The sequence below is a fragment of the Ornithorhynchus anatinus genome, chromosome 1, assembly GCF_004115215.2.
Source record: "Ornithorhynchus anatinus isolate Pmale09 chromosome 1, mOrnAna1.pri.v4, whole genome shotgun sequence".
Lineage (NCBI taxonomy): Eukaryota > Metazoa > Chordata > Mammalia > Monotremata > Ornithorhynchidae > Ornithorhynchus > Ornithorhynchus anatinus.
Window position 1 is genome coordinate 180,319,625 of NC_041728.1, and position 27,736 is coordinate 180,347,360.

General features: G+C 59.2%; 2 protein-coding genes across 2 annotated transcripts in view; one reads left to right on the forward strand and one right to left on the reverse strand.

Moving 5' to 3' along the window:
- The first annotated feature begins 683 nt into the window (after positions 1-683).
- LOC100086140 (probable hydrolase PNKD) lies at positions 684-4,311 on the forward strand. The gene is made up of 3 exons (XM_029063071.2): positions 684-726; positions 2,954-3,125; positions 4,108-4,311. Exons 1-3 carry the CDS (start codon positions 684-686, stop codon positions 4,277-4,279), a joined length of 387 nt encoding a protein of 128 aa, XP_028918904.1. The 3' UTR covers positions 4,280-4,311.
- Positions 4,312-7,477: 3,166 nt separating this feature from the next.
- The window catches only part of TMBIM1 (transmembrane BAX inhibitor motif containing 1), a 40,848-nt gene continuing 20,589 nt past the window's right edge, over positions 7,478-27,736 (reverse strand). Inside the window, exons 2-12 of the mRNA XM_029068143.2 lie at positions 24,700-24,892; positions 23,340-23,440; positions 21,239-21,303; positions 20,906-20,959; positions 18,413-18,463; positions 17,421-17,460; positions 16,602-16,639; positions 15,316-15,403; positions 15,138-15,233; positions 9,558-9,611; positions 7,478-7,870 (exon numbers count right to left, since the gene is read on the reverse strand). Of these exons, the coding sequence (XP_028923976.1) occupies positions 7,727-7,870; positions 9,558-9,611; positions 15,138-15,233; positions 15,316-15,403; positions 16,602-16,639; positions 17,421-17,460; positions 18,413-18,463; positions 20,906-20,959; positions 21,239-21,303; positions 23,340-23,440; positions 24,700-24,880 (912 nt within the window). The 5' untranslated portion in view covers positions 24,881-24,892 and the 3' untranslated portion in view covers positions 7,478-7,726. The remainder of the gene's footprint in view (positions 7,871-9,557; positions 9,612-15,137; positions 15,234-15,315; positions 15,404-16,601; positions 16,640-17,420; positions 17,461-18,412; positions 18,464-20,905; positions 20,960-21,238; positions 21,304-23,339; positions 23,441-24,699; positions 24,893-27,736) is intronic.

Below are 27,736 nucleotides of genomic sequence, written 5' to 3' on the forward strand. Positions count from 1 at the left end.
AGGTAGCCGTTTGGGTGGAGAGGAAAGGGCGGATCTTGGCGATTAGTAGTAGTAGTACAGTTCAGTGCTCCGCACACAGTAAGTGCTCAATAAATACGATTAATTGAATAAATAAATGAATCCATGCCGGCGCTTAGTACAGCGCCTGCCTCATTGTTTTGTTGTGTCCTCTTTCCCTCTGCCATCCGTCTCCCCCGATTAGACCGCGAGCCCGGCATTGGGCAGGGACAACCTCTTTCAGTTGCCCAATTGTCCCTTCCAAGCGCTTAGTCCAGTGCTCTGCACCTAGTAAGCGCTCTGTCAATACGAATGACTGACTGACTGACTGGCTGAACGAATGAACGAATGAACGAATGACTGACTGACTGACGAATGACTGACTGACTGAATGAATGAGTGGCTGACTGAATGACTGACTGACAGACTGAAGGAATGAACGAATGACTGAATGACTGAATGAATGAGTGACTGGCTGACTGAAAGAATGACTGACTGACTGACTGACTGACTGAATGAACGAATGACTGACTGAATGAATGACTGAATGAATGACAGACAGACAGCGCGAGGGTTGGTTAGCGTGGGGGAGGAGGAGCGTGCCGCGGGGCAGGCCGGGAGGAGGCGCCTGGGCTGGGCGGGAACTACAACTCCCGGCAGGCGGCGCGGCGGCCACTTCCGGAAACATGGCGGCGGCGGCGGCCCAGCGTTCTCTGGCCGCCCTGAGGGGTAAGAGGCCGCCTTGGCCCGGGGCCCCTCTTGATCACTCACTCACTCGCTCACTCGCTCAGTCAGTCAGTCAGTCAGACATTTATTCAGTCGTATTTATTGAGCGCTGAGTGTGTGCTGAGCACTGCCCTAAGCGCTTGTCTGAGGACAGAGCCCCCGCCTGGCTGTCGGCTGCGCCACCTAGACGGGGTCAATCCGTCCATCCCCCTGCCTCCGGCCGGGCCCCGGCCCTGGCTTCCAATCCCGTCGCCGCCTCTTCATTCGGTCCCATTTACTGAGCGCCGGACTGTGTGCAGGGCCCCCTTCTAAGCGCTGAAACACTGTTCTAAGCGCTGGGGGGGGGGGGATACGAGGTCATCAGGTTGTCCCACGTGGGGCTCACAGGCTTCAAACCTATTCTATATGTTGGTATTTGTTAAGCGCTTACTATGTGCAGAGCACTGTTCTAAGCGCTGGGGTAAACACAGGGGAATCAGGTTGTCCCACGTGGGGCTCACAGTCTTCATCCCCATTTGACAGATGAGGGAACTGAGGCACAGAGAAGTGAAGTGACTCGCCCCCAGTCACACAGCCGACAAGTGGCAGAGCTGGGATTCGAACTCATGAGCCCTGACTCCGAAGCCCGTGCTCTTTCCACTGCGCCACGCTGCTTCTCCAGATTCTACAGATGAGGCCACTGAGGCCCCGAGAAGTGAATTATAAGAATCATGATGGTATTTGTTAAGAGCTTACTATGTGCAGAACGCTGTTCTAAGCGCTGGAGGGGGGGATACAGGGTCATCGGGTCGTCCCACGTGGGGCTCCCAGTCTTCACCCCCATTTTACAGATGAGGGAACTGAGGCCCAGAGAAGTGAATTATAATTATAATAATGCTGGTATTTGTTAAGCACTTACTATGTGCCGAGCACTGTTCTAAGCGCTAGGGGAGACACAAGGTCATCGGGTTGTCCCACGTGGGGCTCACCGTCTTCATCCCCGTTTTACAGATGGGGGAACTGAGGCACAGAGAAGTAAAGTGACTTGACCCAAGTCACCCACTGATAAGTGGCGGAGGCGGGATTAGAACCCACCACCTCTGACTCTCCAATCTGGGCTCTTTCCACTGAGCCACGCTGCTTCATTGGGTGACCTTGGGCAAGTCGCTTTTCACTTCCCTGGGCCTCAGTTCCCTCATCTGGAAAATGGGATTGAAGAGTGGGAGCCCCATGGGGGGACAGGGACTGTGTCCAACCTGATTAACTTGTATCTTGTATCTACCCCAGTGCTTAGAACAGTGCTCGACACATAGCGCTTATCTGTTTATTGTTGTATGGTACTCTCCCAAGAGCTGAGTGCAGTGCTTTGCACACAGTCGGCGCTCAATAAATATGATTGAATGAATAAACAAATATAATTATGGTATTTGTTTAGCGCTTTCTGTGGGCCAGTGTACTAAGCGCTGAGGTGGCCACAAGCAAATCGGGTTGGACACAGTCCCTGTTCCATGTGGGGCTCACAGTCTCAATTCCCATTTTACAGACAGGGCCAAGCGCTTAGAACAGTGCTTTGCACACAGTAAGGGCTCAATAAATACGACTGAATGATCGAGGTAACTGAGACCCAGGGAAGTGAAGTGACTTGCCCAAGGTCACACAGCAGACAAGTGAAGCAGAGAAGAGCCCAGGCTTTCATTCATTCATTCATTCAATAGTATTTATTGAGCGCTTACTATGTGCAGAGCACTGTACTAAGCGCTTGGGGTGAACAAGTCGGCAACAGATAGAGACGGTCCCTGCCGTTTGAGGGGCTTACGGTCTAATCGGGGGAGATGGACAGACGAGAACGATGGCAATAAATAGAGTTAAGGGGAAGAACATCTCGTAAAAACAATGGCAACTAAATAGAATCAAGGCTTGGGAGTCAGAGGGCGTGGGTTCTAATCCCGGCTCCGCCGCTCGTCTGCCTTGTGACCTTGGGCAAGCCACTTCACTTCTCTGTGGCTCAGTGACCTCATCTGGAAAATGGGGATAAAGAATGTGCGTTTCACGAGGGACAACCCGATGACCTCGTATCTCCCCCGGTGCCCGGCACATAGTAAGCGCTTAACGGAGACCATCGTTATTATTAAGGGCTGGAGCCAGGATTAGAACCCATGACCTTCTGACTCCCAGGCCCGTGCTCTATCCACCACGCCGTGCCGCTTCTCGGAGCTGGATCAGAACCCGGGTCCCCCGTTGATCTCTGTAGGGATCCTCTCGGGGGCCGCAGCCCGCCGGACCGCCCGCCCCGGACCGCGCCCCGTCCACGGCCGCGCCGGAGCCCCGCGGGGTCAAGCGGAGCCCGGACGGCTGCCCCCCGGGCTGGAGTACATCCCCCAGAAGACGGCCAAGAACCCCATGAGGCCCGTGGGTCTGGCCTGGTGAGTCCCGCTCCGCCGCCGGCCCCACGGGGTGTCCGGGCCCCGAGCGGCATCCTGGGGACCACCGGCCCCCGGGTGGGCCGTGCCGGGGGTGGACCGTGCCGGGGTGGACGGGCGACTGAGGAACAGGGGTCTGCTTGCGGGGGGACCACCGTGCCCCGCCTCCCACGGTGGCACAGCACGCCTGTATGCGTGTCCGTCTGTCCCATCGGCACGGCCTAGGGAGACAGAAGGACCTGGGTTCTAAACGCGGCTCTGCCACTCTTCTGCTGTGCGAACTTAAGCGAGTCACTTCGCTTCTCTGGGCCTCAGGGACCTCATCTGTCAAGTGAGGATGAAGACTGGGAGCCCCATGTGGGACAGGGACTGGGTCTAGCCCAATCGTCTTGTATCATTTATTCATCAATAGTATTTATTGAGCGCTTACTATGCGCAGAGCTCTGTACTGAGCACTTGGAATGTACAATTAGGCAACAGATAGAGACAGTCCCTGCCCATCGATGGGCTTACAGTACCTACCCCAGTGCTTAGAACAGTGCCTGACAGATAGCAGGGGCTTAACAAATACCATTAATGATAATAATGATGGTATTTGTCAAGCCCTTACTATGTGCCAAGCACTGTTCTAAGAGCTGGGGGCGATACAAGGGCATCAGGTTGTCCCACGTGGGCTCCCGGTCTTCATCCCCATTTACAGATGAGGTAATAATAATAATGATGATGGTATTGTTAAGTGCTCACTATGTGCCAAGCACTGTTCTAAGCACAGGGAGAGATAGGTGGTCATCAGGGTGTCCCACGTGGGGCTCCCGGTCTTCATCCCCACTTTACAGATGAGGTCACTGAGGCCCAGAGAAGTCAAGTGACTTGCCCAGAGTCCCAGAGCTGACGCGTGGCGGAGCGGGGATCAGACCCCGCGACCTGCGACTCCCAAGCCCGGGCTCTTTCCATCGCGGTTACGATTCCGATCGGATCCCCCCAGGGCCATCGGCTTTCCGTGCGGCATCCTCCTCTTCGTCTTCACCAAGCGCCAAGTGGACCGGAACCGGGCCAAGCAGCTCCGGGCGCGGCAGAACATGCGGGCGTCAAACACGGGCGCCTACGAGCGCCAGCGATACATGGCCCGGGACTCGGGCACGACCCCTGCCCCCTAGCCCAGCCCAGCCCAGCCCCGCCCCAGCTCTCCTTGCCCAAGCCCAGCCCTGGCCCCAGCCCCCTGCCCCCCAGCCCCCCTGCCCCCCAGCCCCCCTGCCCCCCAGCCCAGCCAAGGCCCAACTTCAGGCCGGGAGGGGCGAGGCCTGCGGCGGGGTGACTGACAGCTGGGACCGGAAGGGGAGGGGCCGGTGGCGGGGTGACCGACAGGTGGGGATGGAGCGGGCGGGGTGACTGACAGGTAGGGTGACTGATAGGTGGGACCGGAAGGGGCGGGGCCGGTGGCGGGATGACCGACAGGTGGGGCTAGAGCGGGTGGGGTGACTGACAGGTGGGACCGGAAGGGGCGGGGCCTGTGGCAGGGTGACGGACAGGCGGGGGGGGCGGGTGTGCCGTTCCCCCCCCCCTTCGCCTCGCGTGACCAGGTCACGCGGCCGCGCGCGAGCAGCTTCCCCCCCTCGCCGTTCTCGCCGCCTCCACCAGGGGGCGCCCGGCTGGGAAATAAAGCCTGCGCCGCCCTCTACGCTAGTCATTCATTCATTCGGTCGTATTTACTGAGCGCTTACTGTGTGAGAGCACTGCACTAAGCGCTTTATGTTAGTTCTGGTCTTTATTAGCCTCTTCGCGGTACAGCGCCAGACACTCTACTAAGCGCCGGGGTGGATTCAAGCTAATCAGGGATGGACACAGTCCCTGTCCTACACACCGAAGTCTTAGTCCCTATTTTACAGATAATAATGATAATAATGATGGTATTTGTTAAGCGCTTACTATGTGCCGAGCACTGTTCTAAGCGCTGGGGGGAGATACAAGGTCATCAGGTTGTCCCATGTAGGGCTCACCGTCTTTATCCCCTTTTTACAGATGAGGGAACTGAGGCACAGAAAAGTGAAGTGACTTGCCCAAGGCCACACAGTAGACCAGTGGCGGGGGCGGAATTAGAACCCACGACTTCTGACTCCCAAGCCCTGCTTAAGTAATTGAGGCCCAGAGAAGTGACTCTTTTATGGTTATTTGTTAAGGGTTTACTACGTGCCAGGCACTGTACTAAGCGCTGGGACTGATACAGATGAATCAGGTCGGACGCGGTCCCTGTCCCACATCCGACTCATAGTCTTAATCCTTATTTTACAGGTAAGGTGAGACACGGAGAAATCTAGCGACTCTTTTATGATATTTGGGAAGGGTTTACTCTATGCCAGGTGCGGGGATTGACACAAGGTATAATCAGGTTGGACCCAGTCCCCCTCCCACCTAGAACTCGTAGTCCTAATTCCGATTTTACAGATAAAATAATTGAGGCACAGGGAAGTGAAGTGACATTTACGGTATTTGTTAAGGGTTTAGTCTGCGCCAGGCACCGTACTAAGCGCCGGGATCGATACAAGTTAATCGGGCCGGACACGGCCTCGGTCCCCATTTTACGGAGGAGGCGACTGAGGCCCGGAGAAGGGAAGTGACCTGCCCAAGGTCGCGCAGCAGACAAGAGGCAGAGGGGAGATCGGAATTCGGGCCCGGGTTCCTCCCACTGGGCCGCACCGCTCTGTCCGAGAGTTTGGACGGCGCAGGAGGGACGCAGGCACCCGGGGCTTAATTTCACGTAATTAATCTCTTAATTAAGAGACCCCAAGGTCCACGACCTGCTGGTGGAAAATGGAGGAGAGAGGGAGGCGGGGGGTTCATTCCCATGCTGGAAACTGCCCGTATCAATGTGAAATGCAGGTGCAATTCAGGGATAATATTAACTATAATAATAGGGATGGCATTTGTTAGGCGCTCACTGTGTGCAAAGCACTGTTCTAAGCGCTGGGGAGGATCAGGTTGTCCCCCGCGGGGCTCCCAAGTCTTCATCCCCATTTGACAGATGAGGGAACTGAGACCCAGAGAAGTGAAGTGACCGGCCCGAAGTCACGCAGCCGACAAGCGGCTGAGCCGGGATTAGAACCCACGACCTCTGACTCCCAAGCCTGAGCTCTATCCACTGCTTCTCTAGTAGTAATAGTGATAAGAATAATAACGGTTTTGCTCTTACTATGCGTCAAGCACTCTTTTAAGCGCTGGGGTAGATACATCCAGCGCTTAAAACGGTGCTTGGCACATAGTAAGCGCTTAACAAATACCAACATTATTATTATTATTATTAGCTGATCGGATTGGACACCGTCCCTTGTCTGACATACGATTCAGAGTCTTAATCCAGCGCTTAGTACAGTATCCGGCACGTAGTAAGCGCTTAACAAATAGCGTCATTACTTTTACTCCCTAGTTGACAGATGAGGGCACTGAGGCGCAGAGAAATTAAGTGACCTGTCCAGGCTCACACAGCAGACACGCGGCGGAGCCGGGATTAGAACCCAGGTCCTTCCGACTCCCGGGCCCGGGCTCTATCCACTGAGCCACCCTGCTTCTCCAAAGAGGGCACCCTCAGAAAGAGCCCAGGCTTGGGAGTCAGAGGACGTGGGTTCCGATCCCGGCTCCGCCACCTGTCCGCTGTGTGACCCTGGGCAAGCCGCTTCACTTCTCTGCGCCCCAGTTCCCTCATCTGTCAAAGGGGGATGAAGAAGACGGGGACCCCCACGGGGGACAACCAGATGACCTCGGATCTCCCCCCAGCGCTTAGAACAGCGCTTGGCCCATAGTAAGCGCTTAACAAACACCGTCGTTATTATCGTTATTATTATTGTTATCACCCTCCCGCCCGGCCCCCCCGTTTGAAGAAGCGGAAATCCTCCCCCAGGCCCATCTCCAGCGTCCTCGCCCCGAGGCCGAGAGAAAAAGCCAGAGCCCGGAGGGTAGACGAAGAGGAGGGTGGACGTAGCATCCGTTACAGAGTTTTCATCGTGCCCGGGCCGAGGCCCTTTGTCGATTTTGCCGTCCGGCCTGGTCGGCGGCGCAGGGGTCTGCGCGGAATCTTCCGCTTCCGCAGCCGAGGGACGGGTCCCGGCCCGGCCCCCCTCTCCCGACCCCCAATTTAAGGCACTCGATAATATCCATACAGCCACCGGCGCCCACGGCCGGGCGTTAGGCACCCCGGGGGTGGCCGGCAAGGGGTCGGGGCCGGGACGGACGGGGGCCGGAGGACAGTCGGTTGCGTTAGGCCGGGATGAGGTGTTTCCCTCTGGTGGCGGCTTCCTCTCCCCCAATCCCCCCCTTAGGGACCGCGGCGAGACCCCCGGCCCCGGCCCGGGGGATGGACGCGATTCCGGCCGATAGGGCCCTCTGGGGAGGGGGGGAAACTGAGGACAGGAAGTAAGGCGGGGTGATGGTTTTCCCTTTCCCTCGGTCCTGTGGGGCGGGGGCTTCTGTCTGGGGAAAGGAGGAGCGGAGGGGGGCTGGGGGAGATGCCAGAGGGGGGCTCCCCCCCCCCCCGCCACCCGACCAGGCCCGGTGACCCCGGCCCTGCACGGGGGTCGGGGGGTCGGGGGGTCGGGGGGCGGGGGCCGCGGGCCTCAGTCCCGCCCCACGATCTGCAGGAGGAAGGTGAAGATGTAGACGATGTCGGTGTAGATCTGGATGGCGCCGGTGATGTAGTCCTCGGGGCTGATGGTGTGCTTACGGTTGCCCAGGATCAGCTGCGTGTCGTAGGCCAGGAACTGCGGGGCGCAGGGGTGGGGGGTGGGGGGGGGGACACACGACAACCGGGGACCACGTGGGGCCGGACTGGACCGGACCGGACAGGACCGGACAGAACCGGACCAGACCAGACACGCGACGAGACCCTGCCTGCGCCAAAAACTCAGAGAGCCCCGTGCACCGGGCGAGTCATCTTCCCCTCTTCCAAGCCCTCCTGAGAGCTCACCTGAGCCTCCTCTTTTCCTCTGCTCCCCTTCCCCCTCAGCACTGTGCTCATTTGTCTATATTATTTATTCCCCTATTTATTTTGTGAATGAGGCGTCCGTCCCCTTCATTCCGTTGATCTTGATGATGTTGTCTGGTTTTTGTTTGGTTCTCTTTCGCTCTGCCGTCTGTCTCCCCCCGGCTAGACCGTGAGCCCCTCATTGGGCAGGGACGGTCTCTAACTGTTGCCGAACGGTCCATTCCAAGCGCTTAGTACAGTGCCCTGCACAGAGCGAGCGCTCAATAAATACCATTATTATTATGGGAAGCAGCGTGGCTCAGTGGAAAGAGCCCGGGCTTGGGAGTCAGAGGTCACGGGTTTGAATCCCCGGCTCCGCCACTTGTCAGCCGGGGGACCGTGGGCGAGTCATTTGACTTCTCTGGGCCTCAGTGACCTCATCTGTCAAATGGGGATGAAGACTGGGAGCCTCACGTGGGACCACCTGATGACCCTGGAGCTCCCCCGGGGCTCAGAACAGTGCTCTGCACATAGTAAGCGCTTAACGAATACCAACGCTATTATTATTATTATTATTGAATGTTGTCTCGTTTTTGTTTTGTTCTGTTTTGCTCTGCCATCTGTCTCCCCGGATTAGACCGTGAGCCCGTCGTTGGGCAGGGACGGTCTCTATGTGGGGCTGAACTGTCCATTCCAAGCGCTTAGGACAGTGCTCAGCACGTAGCCAGCGCTCAATAAATAACGACTGAATGAAGGAGGGGCTCTCTAAGCCCCGCCCCTCCTCAGGACCATGTAAGCCCCGCCCCCATGGGGAGGGGCTTCCCCAGATCTCCCCCCCTCCCACGGCTCCCGCCCCTTCTCTGGCCGCAGGCCTCTGTAAGCCCCGCCCCCTCCGCAGGGTTCTGCCCCTTCCCTCCAATCAGAGCGCCCCCCATCCCCTCCTTTCCAATCAGGGTGGCGGCCGCCGGCAGGGCCCCGCCCCTTCACTCCCTTCCTGACCAATCAGGGCGGCGGCCGCCGCCGGCAGGGCCCCGCTCCTCCCTACCCGTCCAATCAGGGCTGCGGCCGCCGGGCGGGCCCCGCCCCTTCCCTCCTGACCAAGCAGGGCGCCCCTCTTGACCAATCAGGGCGACGGCCGCCATCAGGGCCCCGCCCCCTTCACTCCCTTCCTGACCAATCAGGGCGGCGGCCCGCCATCAGGGCCCCGCCCCTCCCGGGCAACGAGGGCGGTGGCCGCCGGCCTGGCCCCGCCCTTCCCCACCCGTCCAATCAGGGCGGCTACCGCCATCAGGGCCCCGCCCCTTCACTCCCTTCCTGACCAATTAGGGCGGCTGCCGCAGGCAGGGCCCCGCCCCTCCCCACCTGTCCAATCAGGGCGGCGGCCGCCGGCCGGGCCCCGCCCCCCGAGCCTGGCGGAGGGGGAGGGGGAGGGTCTCAGGGCCTCGGGGGGTCAGGGGTCGGGGGTTGGGTAGTCGCGCACTTACCAGGGTGAAGGCAATGGCGCCTATTGCTGCGTATAGCATGTGCAGCCAGTACACCTGCGGGGGAGGACGGAGAGTCACACAGCTTAGTATTATTATTAATAATAATAATAATAATAATAATGGTATTTGTTTAGCGCTTACTATGTGCCAGGCGCTGGGGGGGGGGGCATCCAAGCCAATCCAAACCACGTGGGGCTCACAGTCTCCCTCCCCATTTTACAGAGGCGGTCAACTGAGACCCAGAAAAAGAATGATCATAATGATAATAATAATAATGATGGTCGTCGTTAAGCGCTGATTACGTGCCAAGCCCCGTTCTCAGCGCTGCGGTGGATACAAAGCGATCAGATTGTCCCACGTGGGGCTCCCAGTCTTCATCCCCATTTGACGGATGAGGGAACCGAGGCCCGGAGAAGTGAAGTGGCTGGCCCAGAGTCACTCAGCAGACAAGTGGCGGAGGCAGGATTAGAACCCATGACCCTCTGACAACCAGGCCCGGGCTCTATCCTAATAACTGTGGCACGTGTGAACTGCTTAGTGTGTGCCTGGCGCTGTACTAAGCACTGAGGTGGATCCAAGCCAATGGGGTTGGACCCAGTCCCTTGTCCATGGTGGGGCTCACAGATGAGGAAACTGAGGCCCAGAGAAGTGAGGTGACTTGCCCAAGGTCACACAGCAGGGAAGTGGCGGAGCCGGGATTAGAACCCAGGTCCTTCTGACTCCCAGGCCCGGGATCTGTCCACTAGGGCAGGATGCTTCACAACTACACGGTCCACACCTCTTCGGTCATTCATTCAATCGTATTTATTGAGCGCTGACTGTGCGCAGAGCACTGGCCTAAGCGCTTGAGGGAGGACAACAACAGTAGACAGACACGTTCCCTGCCCACAAACCTGGCCCATTCTCCCTGTCTCTGTCTCATTCATTCATTCATTCAATCTTATTTATGGAGCTTTTCCTATGTGCAGTGCACTGTACTAAGCGCTTGGGGAAAAGTACAGTACAGCAGTAGAGATAATCTCCGCCCCCCAGTGGGCTCCCAGTGGCTTAGCGGCAAAAGCCCGGGCTTGGAAATCAGAGGTCGTGGGTTCTAATCCCAACTTTGCCACTTGTCTGCTGTGTGACCTTGGGCAAGTCACTTCATTCATTCATTCATTCAATAGTATTTACTGAGCGCTTACTATGTGCAGAGCACTGTACTAAGCGCTTGGCATATACAATTCGGCAACAACTAGAGACCGTCCCTGCCCAACGACAGGCTCACGGTCTAATCGGGGTACACAGACAAAAACAAGACAACATAATCACGATAAATAGAATGAAGGGGATGGACACCTCATTAACAAAATAAATAGGGGAATAAAAATATAGACAAATGAGCCCAATGCGGAGGGGAGGGGAAGGGAGAGGGGGAGGAGCAGGGGGAAAGGGGGGGAAAGAGGGCTTAGCTGAGGGGAGGGGAAGGGGGGGTAGAGAGGGAGCAGAGGGAAAAGGGGAAGCTCAGTGTGGGCAGGCCTCTCGGAGGAGGTGACCTCTCAGTAGGGCTTTGAAGAAGGGACGAGAATGAGTTTGGCGGAGGTGAGGAGGGAGGGCGTTCCGGGACCGCGGGAGGACGTGGGCCAGGAGTCGACGGCGGGACAGGCGAGAACGGGGGACGGCGAGGAGGTGGGCGGCAGAGGAGCGGAGCCTGCGGGGTGGGCGGGAGAAAAAGATAAAGGAGGAGAGGTAGGAGGGGGCGAGGGGATGGGGAGCCTCGAAGCCTAGAGTGAGAAGTTTTTGTTTCGTGCAGAGGTCGATAGGCAACCACTGGAGGTTTTTAAGAAGGGGAGTGACAGGCCCAGAGCGTTTCTGCGGGAAGATGAGCCGGGCAGCGGAGTGAAGAATAGACTGGAGCGGGGCCAGAGAGGAGGAAGGGAGATCGGAGAGAAGGCTGACACGATAATCCAGGCGGGATATCACGAGAGCCAGTAAAGTAGCCGTTTGGGTGGAGAGGAAAGGGCGGAACTTGGCGATATTATAAAGGTGAGACGGGCAGGTGTCGGTGACGGATCGGACGTGTGGGGTGAACGAGAGAGCCGAGTCGAAGATGACACCGAGGTCGCGGGCCCGAGGGACGGGAAGGACGGTCGTACCGTCCACGGTGACGGGGAAGTCAGGGAGAGGACAGGGCTCGGGAGGGAAGATGAGGAGCTCAGTTTTGGTCGTGTTGAGTTTTAGGTGGCGGGCAGACATCCAGGTGGAGACGTCCCGGAGGCGGGAGGAGATGCGAGCCCGAAGGGAGGGGGAGAGGACAGGGGCCGAGATGTAGATCTGGGTGTCATCTGCGTAGAGATGAGAGTTGCAGCCGTGAGAGGGAATGAGTTCGCCGAGGGAGTGAGTGTAGATGGAGAACAGAAGAGGGCCGAGAACTGAACCCTTGAGGTACTCCGACAGTTGGGGATGGGAGGGGGAGGAGGAGCCCGCCAAGGAGACCGAGAACCACCGGCCGGAGAGATAAGAGGAGAACCGGGAGAGGACTGAGTCCGAGAAGGCGAGGTGAGATAAGGTGTGGAGGAGAAGGGCACGGTCGACAGGGTCAAAGGCAGTTGAGAGGTCGAGGAGGATTAGGAGAAAGTAGGAGCCATTGGATTTGGCAAGAAGGAGGTCACTTCTCTGTGCCTCAGTGACCTTATCAGTAAAATGGGGATTAAGACCGTGAGCCCCACGTGGGACAACCTGCTGACCCTGTATCTATCCCAGTGCTTAGAACAGTGCTTGGTACACAGTTACCACTTCACAAATACCATCGTTACGATTATAATTATAATTCACTTCTCTGTGCCTCGGTGACCTCATCTGTCAAATGGAGATTAAGACCGTGAGCCCCTCATGGGACAACCCGATGACCCCGGACCTACCCCAGCGCTTGGCACATAGTCAGCGCTTAACAAATACTCTCGTCATCATGACGACCCGGCCAGGGCCGGGCCTTCGGCGGGGCTGGGGGTGGGTGACGCCGGGCCCCGGGAAGGAGCGGCCGCCGAGTGCCCACGGCGGAGACGGGAGAGGGGCAGGGAAGGGGCGGGGGAATGGCTCAAGTATTGGGCAGGGACTGGGTCCAACCCCATTTGCTTGGATCCACCCCGGCCCTCAGTATTCATTCATTCGATAGTATTTATTGAGCGCTTACTATGTGCAGAGCAGTGGACTAAGCGCTTGGAACGGACAGTTCCGCAACGGACAATCCCTGCCCAACGTCGGGCTCCCGGTCTAAACGGGGGAGACAGACGGCAGAGCAGAACAAAAGAAGACCACGTCATCAAGATAAATAGAATCATAGAGATAGACACCTCATTAACAAAATAAATAGGGTAATAAATGTAAGCCCGACGACGGGCAGGGACGGTCTCTATCTGTTGCCGAATTGTCCTTTCCAAGCGCTTAGTCCAGTGCTCTGCACCTGCCCTCCTACCTTCCTTAACTTCTATTTTTAACCACTCGATCTCCAATGGCTCCTTCCCCGCTGCCTTCAAACATGCCCACGTCTCCCCCGTCCTAAAAAAACCCGCTCTCGACCCCACTTCCCCCTCCAGTTATCGCCCTATCTCCCTACTACCCTTCCTTTCCAAGATCCTAGAACGAGTCGTCTACGATCGATGCTTAGAATTCCTTAACTCCCATTCTCTCCCGGACCCCCTCCGATCTGGCTTCCGTCCCCTCCGCTCTACCGAGACTGCTCTCTCTGAGGTCACCCGTGACCTCCTTCTTGCCAAATCCGATGGCTCCTACTCCATTCTGATCCTCCTTGACCTCTCTGCTGCCTTTGACACCGTCGACCGTCCCCTCCTCCTCCACACCTTATCTCACCTCGGCTTCACGGACTCCGTCCTCTCCCGGTTCTCCTCTCACCTCTCTGGCAGGTCCTTCTCGGTCTCCTTCGCTGGCGCCTCCTCCCCCTCCCATCCTTTAACCGTTGGAGTTCCTCAAGGGTCAGTTCTCGGCCCTCTTCTGTTCTCCATTTACACTCACTCCCTCGGTGAACTCATTCGCTCTCACGGCTTCGACAACCATCTCTACGCAGATGACACGCAGATCTACATCTCCGCCCCTGTCCTCTCCCCCTCCCTTCGGGCTCGCATCTCCTCCCGCCTCCGGGACGTCTCCACCTGGATGTCGGCCCGCCACCTAAAACTCAACACGAGCGAGACTGAGCTCCTCATCTTCCCTCCCGAACCCGGTCCTCTCCCAGACTTCTCTATCACCGTGGATGGCACGACCATCCTTCCCGTCTCTCGGGCCCGCGATCTCGGTGTCATCCTTGACTCGTCTCTCTCGTTCACCCCACGCGTCCTATCCGTTACCGAGACCCGCCGGTTTCACCTCTACAATATCGCCAAGATCCGCCCTCTCCTCTCCACCCAAACGGCTACCTTACTGCTACGGGCTCTCGTGATATCCCGGCTAGACTACCGTGTCAGCCTTCTCTCTGACCTCCCTTCCTCCTCTCTCGCCCCGCTCCGGTCTATTCTTCACTCCGCTGCCCGGCTCATCTTCCCGCAGAAACGATCTGGGCGTGTCACTCCCCTTCTTAAACAACTCCGGCGGTTGCCTATCGACCTCCGCTCCGAACAAAAACTCCTCACTCTAGGCTTCAAGGCTCCACATCACCTCGCCCCTTCCTACCTCTCCTCCCTTCTCTCTTTCTACCGCCCACCCCGCACGCTCCGCTCCTCCGCCGCCCACCTCCTCGCCGTCCCTCGGTCTCGCCCGTCCCGCCGTCATCCCCGGGGCCACGTCCTCCCGCGGTCCCGGAACGCCCTCCCTCCTCACCTCCGCCAAACTGATTCTCTTCCCCTCTTTAAAACCCTACTTAAAACTCACCTCCTCCGAGAGGCCTTCCCAGACCGAGCTCCCTTCTCCCTCTACTCCCTCTACCACCCCCCCTTCACCTCTCCGCTGCTAAACGCTCTTTTCCCCCTTTCCCTCTGCTCCTCCACCTCTCCCTTCCCATCCCCACAGCACCGTACTCGTCCGCTCAACTGTATATATTTTCGTTACCCTATTTATTTTGTTAATGAATTGTACATCGCCTCGATTCTATTTAGTTGCCACTGTTTTTACGAGATGTTCTTCCCCTCGACTCTATTTATCGCTATCGTTCTCATCTGTCCGTCTCCCCCGATTAGACTGTAAGCCCATCAAACGGCAGGGACTGTATCTGTTGCCGACTTGTTCACTCCAAGCGCTTAGTACAGTGCTCTGCACATAGTAAGCACTCAATAAATACTATTGAATGAATGAATGAATGAATAAATACTATTGAATGAATGAAATAATATATACAGATATGCACAGTGCTGAGGGGAAGGGGGAAGAGCAGCGGGCGGGGGGGAACAGAGGGAAAGGGAGGGCTCAGTGTGGGAAGGCCTCCTGGAGGAGGTGAGCACTCAGGAGGGCTTGGAAGGGGGGAAGAGAGTTAGTTTCCTACGAGCCTGGCACCTCGTAAGCGCTTAACACCTGCCGTGATGATTCTGTATTTGAAGGACAATCCCGCGGCTGCGCGGGGGGTGGTGGGGGTTGGGGGCGGGGGTCGCCACTCACGTATTTGAAGGAAAGCACGATGGCCGTGATGATGCCCGTCACCATGACGACGATGCCCAGCACGCAGAAGAGCCCGGCGCACGAGGTGAAGTCAACCTGCAGGAGGAGGCGTTCAGGGCTCCGTCCCCTCCCCCCGGGGGGCCGGCGGGGTCCCGCTCCGCCTCCCGCTCCCCCTCACCTTGGTCTGGAAGCAGAAGATGGTGACGATCACGGCGACGATGGCAGTGATGAGCATGGACAGGAGGACGGCCTTGGTGCTGTACATGCTGAGGGCGGCGGGGGGCGGGGGGTCAGCACCCCAGCCCCACCGCCCTCCCCCGTCCCGAGGGAGCCCGCAGAGTCAAGGGACCCGGGTTCTCATCCCGCCTCCGCTGGGTCGCCTGAGTCCCATCACTTCTCTGGGCCTCGGTTTCCTCATCTGCAAAATGGGGAGCCAATACCCGTTCTCCCCCACCCGCGGGACGGGGATTCTGCCCGAGGACCAGGGACGCGGGGCGTGGCTCGGTGCCAAGAGCCCGGGCTTGGGAGTCAGAGGTCGTGGGTTCTAATCCCGCCTCTGCCTCGTATCAGCCGGGTGACTTTGGACAGGTCACTTCTCTGGGCCTCAGTGACCTCATCCGGAAAATGGGGATGAAGACGGCGAGCCCCATGTGGCACAACCTGATGACCTTGTAATAATAATAATAATAATAATGTGGGTATTTGTTAAGTGCTTACTATGTGCAGAGCACTGTTCTAAGCGCTGGGGTAAACACAGGGGAATCAGGTCGTCCCACGTGGGGCTCACAGTCTTAATCCTCATTTTACAGATGAGGGAACTGAGGCCCAGAGAAGTTAAGTGACTTGCCCACAGTCACACAGCTGACAAGTGGCAGAGCTGGGATTCGAACTCATGAGCCCTGACTCCAAAGCCCGTGCTCTTTCCACTGCGCTACGCTGCTTCTCTTGTATCTACCCAAGCCCTTAGAACAGCGCTTGGCACATAGTAAGCGCTTAACAAATACCAACATTATTATTATTGTTATTAGGAGGGGGGGAGACAATTGTATATATTTTCATTACCCTATTTATTTTGTTAATGAGATGTACATCACCTTGATTCTATTTATTTGCTACTCTTTTAATGAGACGTACATCCCCTCGATCCTATTTACTGCTATTGTTTTCGTCCGTCCGTCTCCCCCGATTAGACCGTAAACCCGTCAAAGGGCAGGGACCGTCTCTATCTGTTACCGATTTGTCCATTCCAAGCGCTTAGTACAGTGCTCTAGCACAGAGTAAGAGCTCAATAAATACTATTGAATGAATGAATGAATGAAACAAAACAAGTAGATAGGAAGTACATTCCTCTGCACACGGTAAGCGCTAAGTACGACTGTCTAATTCCTGTGTATTCTCTCCCAGCGCTTAGTACAGTCCTCTTCACCCGGTAAGCGATTACTAAGTACTATTACTCTTACTTACCTGGCTATAGTACCCGTCATAAAGCCCATGGCCAGAGTCTGGAGTGGGGATGAGAAGGGAGAGAGAGAAAGGGAGAAGATGAAAAGGGGGAAAGCGCTCCGCACATAGTAAGCGCTCAATAAATACGACTGAATGAAGGAAGGAATGAAGGAATGAAAGGGGAAGGAGCGCCTTATGGTAGGGGAGGGGAAAAACGGGCTGGGGCCGGGGAATGGATGGAATCCCGATTGACGGGTGGGAAAACCCGACGGCAGGAATTCGGGTAGTTCCCGCATGTGGAAAATGGGGATCCGACGCCCCCCTCATTCCTCCCGAGACCGTGAGCCGCACGTGGGACGGGAACCGTGCCCGACCCCATTAGCTCGGATCCACCCGAGCGCTCAGTTCAGTGCCCGGCACGTAGGAAGCGCTGAACGAGCGCCGTAGCGCGGCTTAGTGGCTAGAGCCCGGGCTCGGGAGTCAGAGGGTGCGGGTTCTAATCCCGGCTCCGCCACTTGTCCGCTGGGTGACCTCGGGCAAGCCGCTTCGCTTCTCTGGGCCTCAGTTCCCTCACCTGCAAAATGGGGATGAAGACTGCGAGTCCCACGGGGGACAACCTGATGGCCCGGGAGCTACCCCAGCGCTTAGAACAGTGCTCGGCACCCAGCGGGCGCTTAACAAATACCAGCGTTATCCTTAGGGTGATGAGCCCCAAGCTGTCCTCCCCGAGCATCTCCCCAGAAGCTCCCGCTCCCCCGCGTCCCGCCCCGGGCAGGGTGGAGGGGGTCCAGCGGGGGCGGCGGAGCGGACGGGGCACGGACGGGGCAGGGCCGGACTCACGAAGATGGACAGGAGGATGATGTTCCAGGGGAAGCGGCGCCTGGAGACGGGAGAAAAGAGCCCGGGGAGAGGTCAAGGGGCCAGGTTGCGGGGAGGGGGCGGCCATCGCTGGGCTTCGCTCCCCTCAGCCCGGACCCGGACCCTGCAGGGGGGCAGGTGGTGCCCGGCTCCAGCTGGGGGAGGGGAGGCGGTGCCCGGCTCCAGCCGAGGGGGAGGTTAGGTGGTGCCCGGCCCCGGCTGGGAGAGGGTAAGCGGTGCCCGGCTCCAGTCGAGGGGGAGGGGAGGTGGCGCTTGGTTCCGGTTAGGAGGCTTCGATGGTTCCCAGCTCCAGCTGGGGGAGGGGAGGTGGTGCCCCGCACCAGCTGAGGGGGAAGGTAGGAGGTGCCAGGCCCCAGCTGGGAAAGGCTAAGTGGTGCCTGGCTCCAGTAGAGGGGGAGAGGAGGTGGTGCCCAGGTCCAGCTGGGAGAGGGTAAGTGCTGCCCGGTTCCAGTGGAGGGGGAGGGGAGGTGGTGCCCGGTTCCAGTGGAGGGGGAGGGGAGGTGGTGCCAGGGCCCAGCTGGGGGAGGCCGAGTGGTGCCCGGCTCCAGTAGAGCGGGAGGGCAGGTGGTGCCGGGGCCCAGCCGGGGGAGGGTGAGTGGTGCCCGGCTCCAGCTGGGGAGGGTAGGTGGTCCCTGGCTTCAGGTGGAAGAGGGGAGGTGGTGCCCGGCTCCAGTGGAGGGGGAGGGGAGGTGGTGCCGGGGCCCAGCCGGGGGAGGGTGAGTGGTGCCCGGCTCCAGCGAGGGGGAGGGTGGTCCCCGGGCCCAGCTGGGGGAAAGGCTAAACGGTTCCGGGTCCCAGTCGCGGGGGCGGGTGGGGCGGAGGCCGGAGGTCCCCGGCTGCCCCCTCCCCACAGGTCCCCGAGGACCCCCGCCCCCGGCCGGAGACCCTGCGGCCGCCCCCCGAGACCCCCGCCGCCCCTGCCCCTGCCCTCCGGCCCCTCGCCCGGGGCTCACCGAGGCCCCTGGCAGCAAACCAGAGTCATGTACGTCCCGAAGAACACGGCACTGTGGGGAGAAACGGATTTGGGGGTGAGGGGTCTCCCCCAAACCTAGCCCACCCCCAACCCGGACAAAGCCCCCTGCCCGACCAGGCCCTCCCTCCTCACCGCCGCCAGACCGGCTCCCTTCCCCTCTTCCAAGCCCTCCTGAGAGCTCGCCTCCTCCGGGAGGCCTGCCCACACTGAGCCTCCCCCTCTAGACTGTCAGCTCGCTGTGGGCATGGCCTAGTGGGTAGAGCCCGGGCCTCGAAGTTAGAAGGTTATGGGTTCGAATCCCGGCTCCGCCACTTGTCCGTCGTGTGACCTCGGGCAAGTCACTTCACTTCTCCGTGCCCCGGTTCCCTCATCCGGGAAATGAGGATTAAGACGGTGAGCCCCACGTGGGACGGGGACTGTGACCGACCAGATTTGCTCGTATCCACCCCCGGCATTTAGCACAGTGCCTGGCGCACAGTAAGCGCTTAACAAATACCACCTTATTTATTATTATTATAAATAAATAATAACGATGGGGTTTGTTAAGTGCTTACTATGTGCGAAGCACTGTTCTAAGCGCTGGGGGGGGGATAGAAGGTGATCAGGTTGTCCCCCGTGGGGCTCACAGTCTTCATCCCAGTTCTACAGGTGAGGGAATCAAGGCCCAGAGAAGTGAAGTGACTTGCCCAAAGTCACCCAGCTGACAGGCGGTGGAGGCGGGATTAGAACCCACCACCTCTGACTCCCCAGTCCGGGCTCTTTCCACTGAGCCACGCTGTAGTGTACTGGCCCAAGCGCTTAGTCCAGGGCTCTGCACACAGTAAGCGCTCAATAAGTACAATGGAATGAAGGAACGCTCAGAGCCGCACATGGTTGAGACTGCACACGCTCGGGGCAGAACGTGCTTGAGAACACGCTCACGGCCGCACACGCTCGAGGCTGCACACGCTCAGGGCCGCACACGCTGGAGAACACGCTCAGGGATGCACACGCTTGAGACTGCACACGCTCAGGGCCGTACATGCTGGAGAACACGCTCAGGGCCGCACACGCTTGAGACTGCACACGCTCAGGGCCGTACATGCTTGAGAACACGCTCAGGGATGCACACATTTGAGGCTGCACATGCTCAGGGCTAAACATGCGTTCAGGGCCGCACACGCTTGAGAACACGCTCAGGGCCGCACACGCTCAGGGCCAAACATGCTTGAGAACACGCTCAGGGCCGCACACGCTCAGAGCCGCTCGCGTGGCCAAGCCCGCTCAGAGCCGCTCACGGGCAACACGCTGAGAGCAGCAGCACGTCCCGGGGTCACCCGTACACATCTGCACACGCTCGGGGGTCACACGCCCGCACAGAGTCACGCGGGCTCCCAAATCCCGCCTCCCGCCTCCGGGAAAAGAGGGGGAATCCGGCCAGATGCCGGGCCGGAGAGGGGCCCGCCACCCCGGGATTCGCTTCCGGTCGACCCCAGGATCTGGGGACGCGCAGGCCTCCGGAGGGGCGGGGGGGGGGACGGACTCAAAACCGCTAAAGCCGAAGAAAGGCGGGGGAGGAATGGAAACCGCCAGTCCGGCACATTCATTCATTCCATCGTATTTATCGAGCGCTTACTGCGTGCAGAGCACCGTACTAAGCGTCCGGCACAACAGAAAACAGACTCATTCCCTGCCCACGACGAGCTCACAGTCTAGAGCGGCAAGGGAAACAGTACGGTGTAATGGCTAGAGCCCGGGCCTGGGAGTCAGAAGGCCATGGGTTCTAATCCTGGCTCTGCCCCTTGTCCGCCGTGCGACCTCAGGCAAGTCACTTCACTTCTCTGGGCCTCAGTTCCCTCATCTGGAAAATGGGGATGAAGACTGGGAGCCCTACGTGGGACAACCTGATGACCCCGGATCCATCCCAGCGCTTAGAACGGTGCTCGGCACATAGTAAGCGCTTCACAAATACCATCATTATTATTATAATTCACTTCTCTGTGCCTCAGTGGCCTCATCTGTAGAATGGGGATGAAGACTGTGAGCCCCACACGGGACAACCTGATGACCTGATATTTCCCCCAGCGCTTAGAACAGTGCTCGGCACATAATGAGTGCTTAACAAATACCCTAATTACGCAGCGTGGCTCAGTGGAAAGAGCCCGGGCTTAGGAGTCAGAGGTCATGGGTTCGATTCCCGGCTCTGCCACTTGTCAGCCGTGTGACTGTGGGCAAGTCACTTCACTTCTCTGTGCCTCAGTTCCCTCATCTGTAAAATGGGGATTAAGACTGCGACCCTCATGTGGGGCAACCTGATGACCCTCTATCTACCCCAAGCGCTTAGAACAGTGCTCTGCACATAGTAAGCGCTTAACGAATACCAACATTATTATTATGAATTATTTTTATTAGAGGGATGCAGGGATTTGAGGCCGGAAGACACGACGCAAACCGGCACCCCGCGCGCGGGAGGGAGGACGGGGCGGACACTCACTAGGACGCGTAGTAGACGGCCCGATTCTTCTTCACAAAGGTGTTGACGGGTTCCCTGCGGAGAGCGGGTGGAAGGAGAAGACGGCGTCCGAGTCCTGCCCCTCTCCCCGATCCCTGCCCAGAAGCCCTCTTCCCCTCCGATTCTGCCCCCGTCCTGCCCCAGAGCCTCCCCTTTTCCCCCCCAAACCCCCCTACCCCAGGCTCTGCCCCCGTTCCTCCCCCAAACCACCCACCCCTGCGCTCCCAGACCCCGCTTCCTGGTGCCCCCTGGACGCCGCCTCCAGCCCCGGCCCACCCTCGCCCCCGTCGCCCCCACAGGTGCCCAGGCACTCACACAAAGGTGAAGATGGCGATGATGCCCACGGTGACAAACAGCTGGGCCGAGATGATGGCATAAACCTGGAACACGGAGCCAGGGGCACGGGTCGCTCCCGCCCGGTCCATCCCCAGGGTGTCCCTCCGGGGGGGCGGAGATGCCCCGCCGCGGGGCAGCCCGAGGCGGTGGCCCTGAACCTGGCGCCGGCCCGGGAGGCCAGGGCCACGGCGTCCCCAGGGCACCGTCCCCTGCACCCCAACGTGCCCGGGCGGTCCGACCCGCCGGGCAGCCCGAGACGATGGCACCAACCTGGAGCCAGGCCGGGGGCACCCCGCCCGCTCCCGTCCCAGTGTGTTCCCTGGCCTGGCCGGGAACGGGAGCCTCGTCCGAAATGCCAGCGGGGTCTGCCCTGTCTCCATCCCCCCTCCCAGCCCCGCACCCGCTTACGCCCGCATCCCTCATTTCTTTCTTTCTATTCACGTCCGTCTCCCCCCTCTAGACTGTCAGCTCGCCGTGGGCGGGGAATGTGCCCGTTTATTGCCCCGTTGTCCTCTGCCAAGCGTTTAGTTCGGTGCTCTGCACACAGTCAGCGCTCAATAAATACCAATGACTGACTACTGTCCTCTGCCAAGCGCTTAGTACAGTGCTCTGCACACCGTCAGCGCTCAATAAATACCAATGACTGACTATTGTCCTCTGCCGAGCGTTTGGTACGGTGTTCTGCCCACCGTCAGCGCTCAATAAATACCAATGTCTGATCATTGTTTTCTCCCAAGCGCTTAGTACAGTGCTCTGCACACAGTCGGCACTCAATAAATACCATTGACTGACTACCGTCCTCTCCCAAATGCTTGTACAGTGCTCTGCACACGGTCAGCACGCAATAAATACCAATGTCTGATTATTGTTTTCTCCCAAGCGCTTAGTACAAGCGCTCAGCACAGTCAGCACTCGATAAATGACATTGACTGACTACCGTCCTCTCCCAAATGCTTAGTACAGTGCTCTGCACACGGTCAGCACTCGATAAATACCATCGACTGACTACCGTCCTCTCCCAAATGCTTAGTACAGTGCTCTGCACACGGTCAGCACGCGATAAATACCAATGACCGACTATCGTTTTCTTCCAGGCGCTTAGTACAGTACTCTGCACCCAGTCGGTGCTCAGTAAATACCAATGTCTGATTATTGTTTTCTCCCAAGCGCTTAGTACAGTGCTCTGCACATAGTAAGCGCTCACTAAATACTACTAACCAACTGACTGAGTGGACAGAGCCTGGGAGCCCAGGTCAGGGAAACTGAGAAGAGGGGCAGGGGGCGAGGCCTCGGGCCGGGCTTGGGAGTCAGAGGTCGTGGGTTCTAATCCCGGCTCCGTCGCTCGTCTGCTGAGTGACTTTGGGCAGGCCACTTCACTTCTCTCTGCCTCAGTTCCCTCACTTCTAAAACGGGGATGAAGACCGTGAGCCCCACGGGGGACAACCTGATCACCTTGTATCCACCCCAGCGCTTAGAACGGTGCTCGGCACATAGTAAGCATTAACAGATGCCATAATAGCAATCACCATCATACAAACTAACAACAGGCAAAGGAGAGGCAAAGTTATTCAGAGGTAATAATAATACTAATGATGGTATCTGTTAAGCGCTTACTATGTGCCGAGCACCGTTCTAAGCACTGGGGTAATAATGAGGAGGTCGGTAGCCGTTAAGCGCTCACTATGTGCCGAGCACCGTCCTTAGCGCTGGGGTAATAGTAATAATGAGGTCGGTATTCGTTAAGCGCTTACTGTGTGCCGAGCACCGTTCTAAGCACTGGGGAGATAACAATAATGACGTTGGTATTTGTTAAGTGCTTACTACGTGCCGAACACTGTTCTAAGCGCTGGAGTGGATCCAAGGTGATGAGGTTGTCCCCCGTGGGGCTCCCAGTCTCCATCCCCATTTCCCAGACGAGGTCGACGAGGCCCAGAGAAGCGAAGTGACCGTCCCCGGGCCACGCAGCCGACAAGCGGCGGAGGCGGGACTGGAACCCGCGACCTCCGGCTCCCAGGCCGCGCCGCTTGGCGGGGCGTTGGGGTGCGGCGGACGGACAGGACGGGGAGGGGCCGGAACTGACCTTGCGGATGAAGGCGTGGCGGACCGTGCGGTCGTCCCATTCTCCGGCGGCAAAGTTGTCGCTCCTGCTGGCGCCCTCGCCCCCGTAGCTCTCGCCGCGGCCTGCCGGGCACGGGGCGGCCTCAGCGGCCGGGCCGGCCCGCTCCCTCCCCGCCAGCCCGGGACCGCCCCGTCCGTTGCCCGGTTGTACGTTCCCAGCGCTCAGTACACAGAGTAAGCGCTCAATAAATACCATCCATCTCGGCACGAAGGAAGAGCTTCACCAGTACCACCGGGCGGGAAATCCCCATCCGACAGATGAGGGAACTGAGGCTCGGAGCCGCGTGGCCTAGTGGGCCGGGGGTCGTCTCTCTTTATTGCTGTATTGTACTTTCCCTGGCGCTTAGTCCAGTGCTCTGCACACAGTAAGCGCTCAATAGATACCATTGAGTGAACGATAGCGCCTGGGCCTGGGAGTCAGAATCACGCTATTGATGCCCGTTTCCTTCTTTTGTCGTCTGTCTCTCCCTCTTTTAGACCGCGAGCCCGTCGTCGGGCAGGGATTGTCTCTCTCCGTTGCCGAACTGTACTTTCCAAGCGCTTAGTACAGTGCTCTGCACGCAGGAAGCGCTCCATTAAATACTATTGAATGAATCCCCGGTCCGCCACTTGTCTGCCGGGCGACTGAGGGCGAGTCGCTTCAATAATGATATTAACTGTGGTAATTGTTAAGCGCTTACTATGTGCCTGGCGCTGTTCTAAGCGCTGGGGTGGATTCCTTCGTTCACTCGATCGTACTTATTGAGCGCCTACCGTGTGCAGAGCACTGTACTAAGCGCTTGGGAAGTACAATCCGGGTGGATACAAGCAAACTGAGTTGGACGCAGTCTCTGGGGCTCACCGTCTTCACCCCCATTTTACAGATGAGGGAACTGAGGCCCAGAGAAGTGAAGCGACTCGCCCGAGGTCATCCGCTAAGCGCTTACTATGCGCCGGGGACCGTCCCAACCACCGGGGATGGATGCGAGCAGACGGGGTTGGACGCGATCCCCGTCCCACGTGGGGCTCCCGGTCTCCATCCCCCCATTTTACAGATGAGGTCACTGAGGCCCAGAGAAGCGAAGCGCCTCGCCCGCGCAGACGAGCGGCGGGGCCGGGATCGGAACCCAGGTCCCTCTGACTCCCATTCATTCATTCGGTGGTATTTATGGAGCGCTCGCCGTGGGCACGGCGCCGTGCCGGGCGCTTGGACTGCCCAGTTGGGCAACAGGTAGAGAGGATCCCTGCCCGACGGGCGCGGGCTCGAGCCACCAGGCCGGAGGGGCGTCCCAGCCTCTCCCCCCACCCTGCCCCCCAATTGCGGCCCGACCCTTAGGACTCACCAAAATCCATGGGCATCCTGGGCATGGAGGGCATGGGCTGCGGGTATCCGGCCGGGGGCCCGTAGCCCCCGGGCTGGGGGTAGCCCCCGGGCTGGGGGTAGCCCCCGGGCTGGGGGTAGCCCCCGGGCGGGTACAGGGGGTTGCGGTCGTCGTAGGGAGGAGGGGCGCTGGGGTGGGACATGGCGGCCCCGGCCTGAAAGAGGGAGACAAGATGGTCAAGGGGGTGGAGGTGGCTCCCCTCGGCCCGCCCCACGGGTCGGCACCGCCCGCTGCTCCCCGACCCCCACCCTTCGGTGCTCCCCGCCCCATCCTCTATCCCACGGTGCCTCCCCCGCCCCCATCCCTCCTACCCCACGGTGCTCCCCGCCCCATCCCTCCCCCCACCCGGTGCCTCCCCGACCCACCCTCCTCCCCACGGTGGCTCCCGACCCCATCATCTATCCCACGGTGCTCCCTGCCCCATCCTCTCCCACTGGTGCTCCCGGCCCATCTCTCCCCACGGTCCTCCCGGTCCCATCCTCTCCCCCACGGTGCTCCCGGCCCATCCTCTCCCACGGTGCTCCCCGCCCCATCCTCTATCCCACGGTGCTCCCCGCCCCATCTTCTCCCCACGCTGTTCTCCCCCTTATCCCTCTCCCACAGTGCTCCCCTCTTCTAGACTGCAAGCTCATTGTGGGGTAGGGCTCGTCTCTGCTGCTGAATCCCCCGATTAGACCGTGAGCCCGTCAAAGGGCAGGGACGGTCTCTATCTGGGGCTGAATTGTCCATTCCAAGCACTTGGTACAGTGCTCCTGCACATAGTAAGCACTCAATAAATACTATTGAACGAATGAATGTGTGTCTGTGAGTGTGTGTGTGTCTGTGAGTGTGTGTGTGTGCCGATTAGACTGTGAGTCTGTCAATGGGCAGGGACGGTGTCTATCTGTTGCCCAATTGTCCATTCCGAGCGCTTAGTACAGGGCTCTGCACATAGTAAACGCTCAATAAATACGAAATGAATGAATGAATGATGAATGAATGAGATGAATAAATGAACTGTACTTTCCAAGCGCTCAGTCCAGGGCTCTGCACATGGTAAGCGCCCAATAAATATGACTGATTGAATGAATGAATGAAGGCTCCCAGCTCCTCTCCCCACAGTGTTCTCCATCCCACCCCTCTCCCCACAGTGCTCCCTGCCCCACCCTCCTCCCCAGTGCTCCCAGCCCCACCTCTCCCCCCACAATGCTCCCAGACCCACACTTCTCCCCACAGTGCTCTCGGCCCCCTGTCTCCCCCACAGTGCTCCTGGCCCCACTCCTCCCCCCACCAATGCTCCAGCCCCACTCCTCCTCACGTGCTCCCCACAGTGCTCCCTGCCCCACCCCTCTCCTCAGTGCTCCCAGCCCCCTCTCCCCACAGTACTCCCAGCCCTTACTCCTCCCCCCCACAGTGCTCCCAGTCCCACACTTCTCTCCACAGTGCTCCCCACCCCCTCCTTCTCCCACGGTGCTCCCATCGCATCTCTCCCTCCACAATGCTCCCCGGCCCACGCTTCTCCCCACAGTGCTCCCCTGGTGCCCTACCCCTGGGGCACCTCCCCGTTCTGGGGTCTCCCTTGTCCGGCGGCGGCCCGGCAGGCCCAGGGGACCATTTGTGAGCTGCTGAGAAGGGCAGACGGCGGAGCCTGGCACGCCGCCCGCCGCCCGCCGCCCGCCAGACTTCTAGGAACAGGTGGGTGGCCTTTCCGAACAACCGCCCAGAGGCGGGGGGTTGAGGAGATGACCCTCTTATGACCCGGAAGGGCAGGGGAGGGGGCGGGGGAGGACCTGCCGGGGTTCCACAGCAGCTGGTCGGAAACCGGGGCTCAGGTGGGCAAGGCTGGGGGGCAAGCAGGAGCCGAGGGAGCAGATGGGCAGGATGGGCAAGAAGGAAACCCGGGGCTCAGGTGGGCAAGGTCGGGGGGCAAGAAGGAGCGGGGATGGGCAAGAGAAACCGGGGCTCAGGTGGGCAAGGCCCGGGGGGCAAGCAGGAGCCGAAGGAGGCAGCGATGGGCAGGATGGGCAAGAGGAAACCGGGGCTCAGGGGGCAAGAAGGAGCGAAGGAGCGGGGATGGCAAGAGGAAACCGGGGCTCAGGTGGCAAGGCCCGGGGGGCAAGCAGGAGCCGAAGGAGCAGCGATGGGCAGGATGGGCAAGAGGAAACCGGGGCTCAGGTGGGCAAGAAGGAGCCGAGGAGCGGGGATGGGCAAGAGGAAACCGGGGCTCAGGTGGGCAAGGCCCGGGGGCAAGCAAGAGCCGAAGGAGCAGGGATGGGCAGGGTGGGCAAGGCCCGGAGGGCAAGCAGGAGCCGAAGGAGCAGGGATGGGCAGGATGGGGCAAGAGGAAACCGGGCTCAGGGGGCAAGGCCCGGGGGGCGAGAAAGAGCCGAAGGAGCAGGGGACGGGCAGGTGGGCAGACGGGCACAGCGGGCAAGATGGGCCCAGGCTCCGGGCTGAGGCAGCCGCCAACGGCAGTGAGGCTGAGACGTGCCAAATGTCAGGCGGGGGAAGGGGGGGACAGCTGGGGACCAGGGGGGCAGGGGGCCGGGGCGGCGAGGCGGGGGTCCGGGCCCCTGCCAGGAGAAGCCCGCCGGGGGTGGGCAGGGGCATGGAGGGGCGAGGAGGGGGGTCGACTTTTCAGGGCAGTAAAGGAGGTCAGGGCGCGGCTTGGATTTGCTTGTTCCTTTTAATAACAACGATGACCAGGCCAAGGCCTGTGCCGGCCTGGACGTAAGAAAGCTCTTAGTGTGGGTGTAGGTGACAGGACGGGCAGAGACGGAGACGCAGGAAGGACAGAGACACAATCAGAGAAAGAGGCCTTAGTGTGGGGAATGACAGGGGACAGAAAGAGAGACGCACACGGAGACAAACGGAGAGACACATGGAGAGAAAGAGACTTTAGTGTGGGGGGGTGGCAGAGACAGAGAAAAAGAGACACCGAGAGAGACAGAGACACAGAGACTTTAATGTGGGTGTGTGACAGAGACAGAAAGAGAGACACAGAGACAGAAACGCAGAG

What these genes read in the sequence shown, in the direction of transcription:
- LOC100086140 (XM_029063071.2), top strand. Translation starts at nt 684, where the DNA reads ATGGCGGCGGCGGCGGCCCAGCGTTCTCTGGCCGCCCTGAGGG. An exon ending in TTCTCTGGCCGCCCTGAGGG is followed by an intron (nt 727 to 2,953) that starts GTAAGAGGCCGC and finishes TGATCTCTGTAG; the next exon opens with GGATCCTCTCGGGGGCCGCA. An exon ending in AGGCCCGTGGGTCTGGCCTG is followed by an intron (nt 3,126 to 4,107) that starts GTGAGTCCCGCT and finishes GGATCCCCCCAG; the next exon opens with GGCCATCGGCTTTCCGTGCG.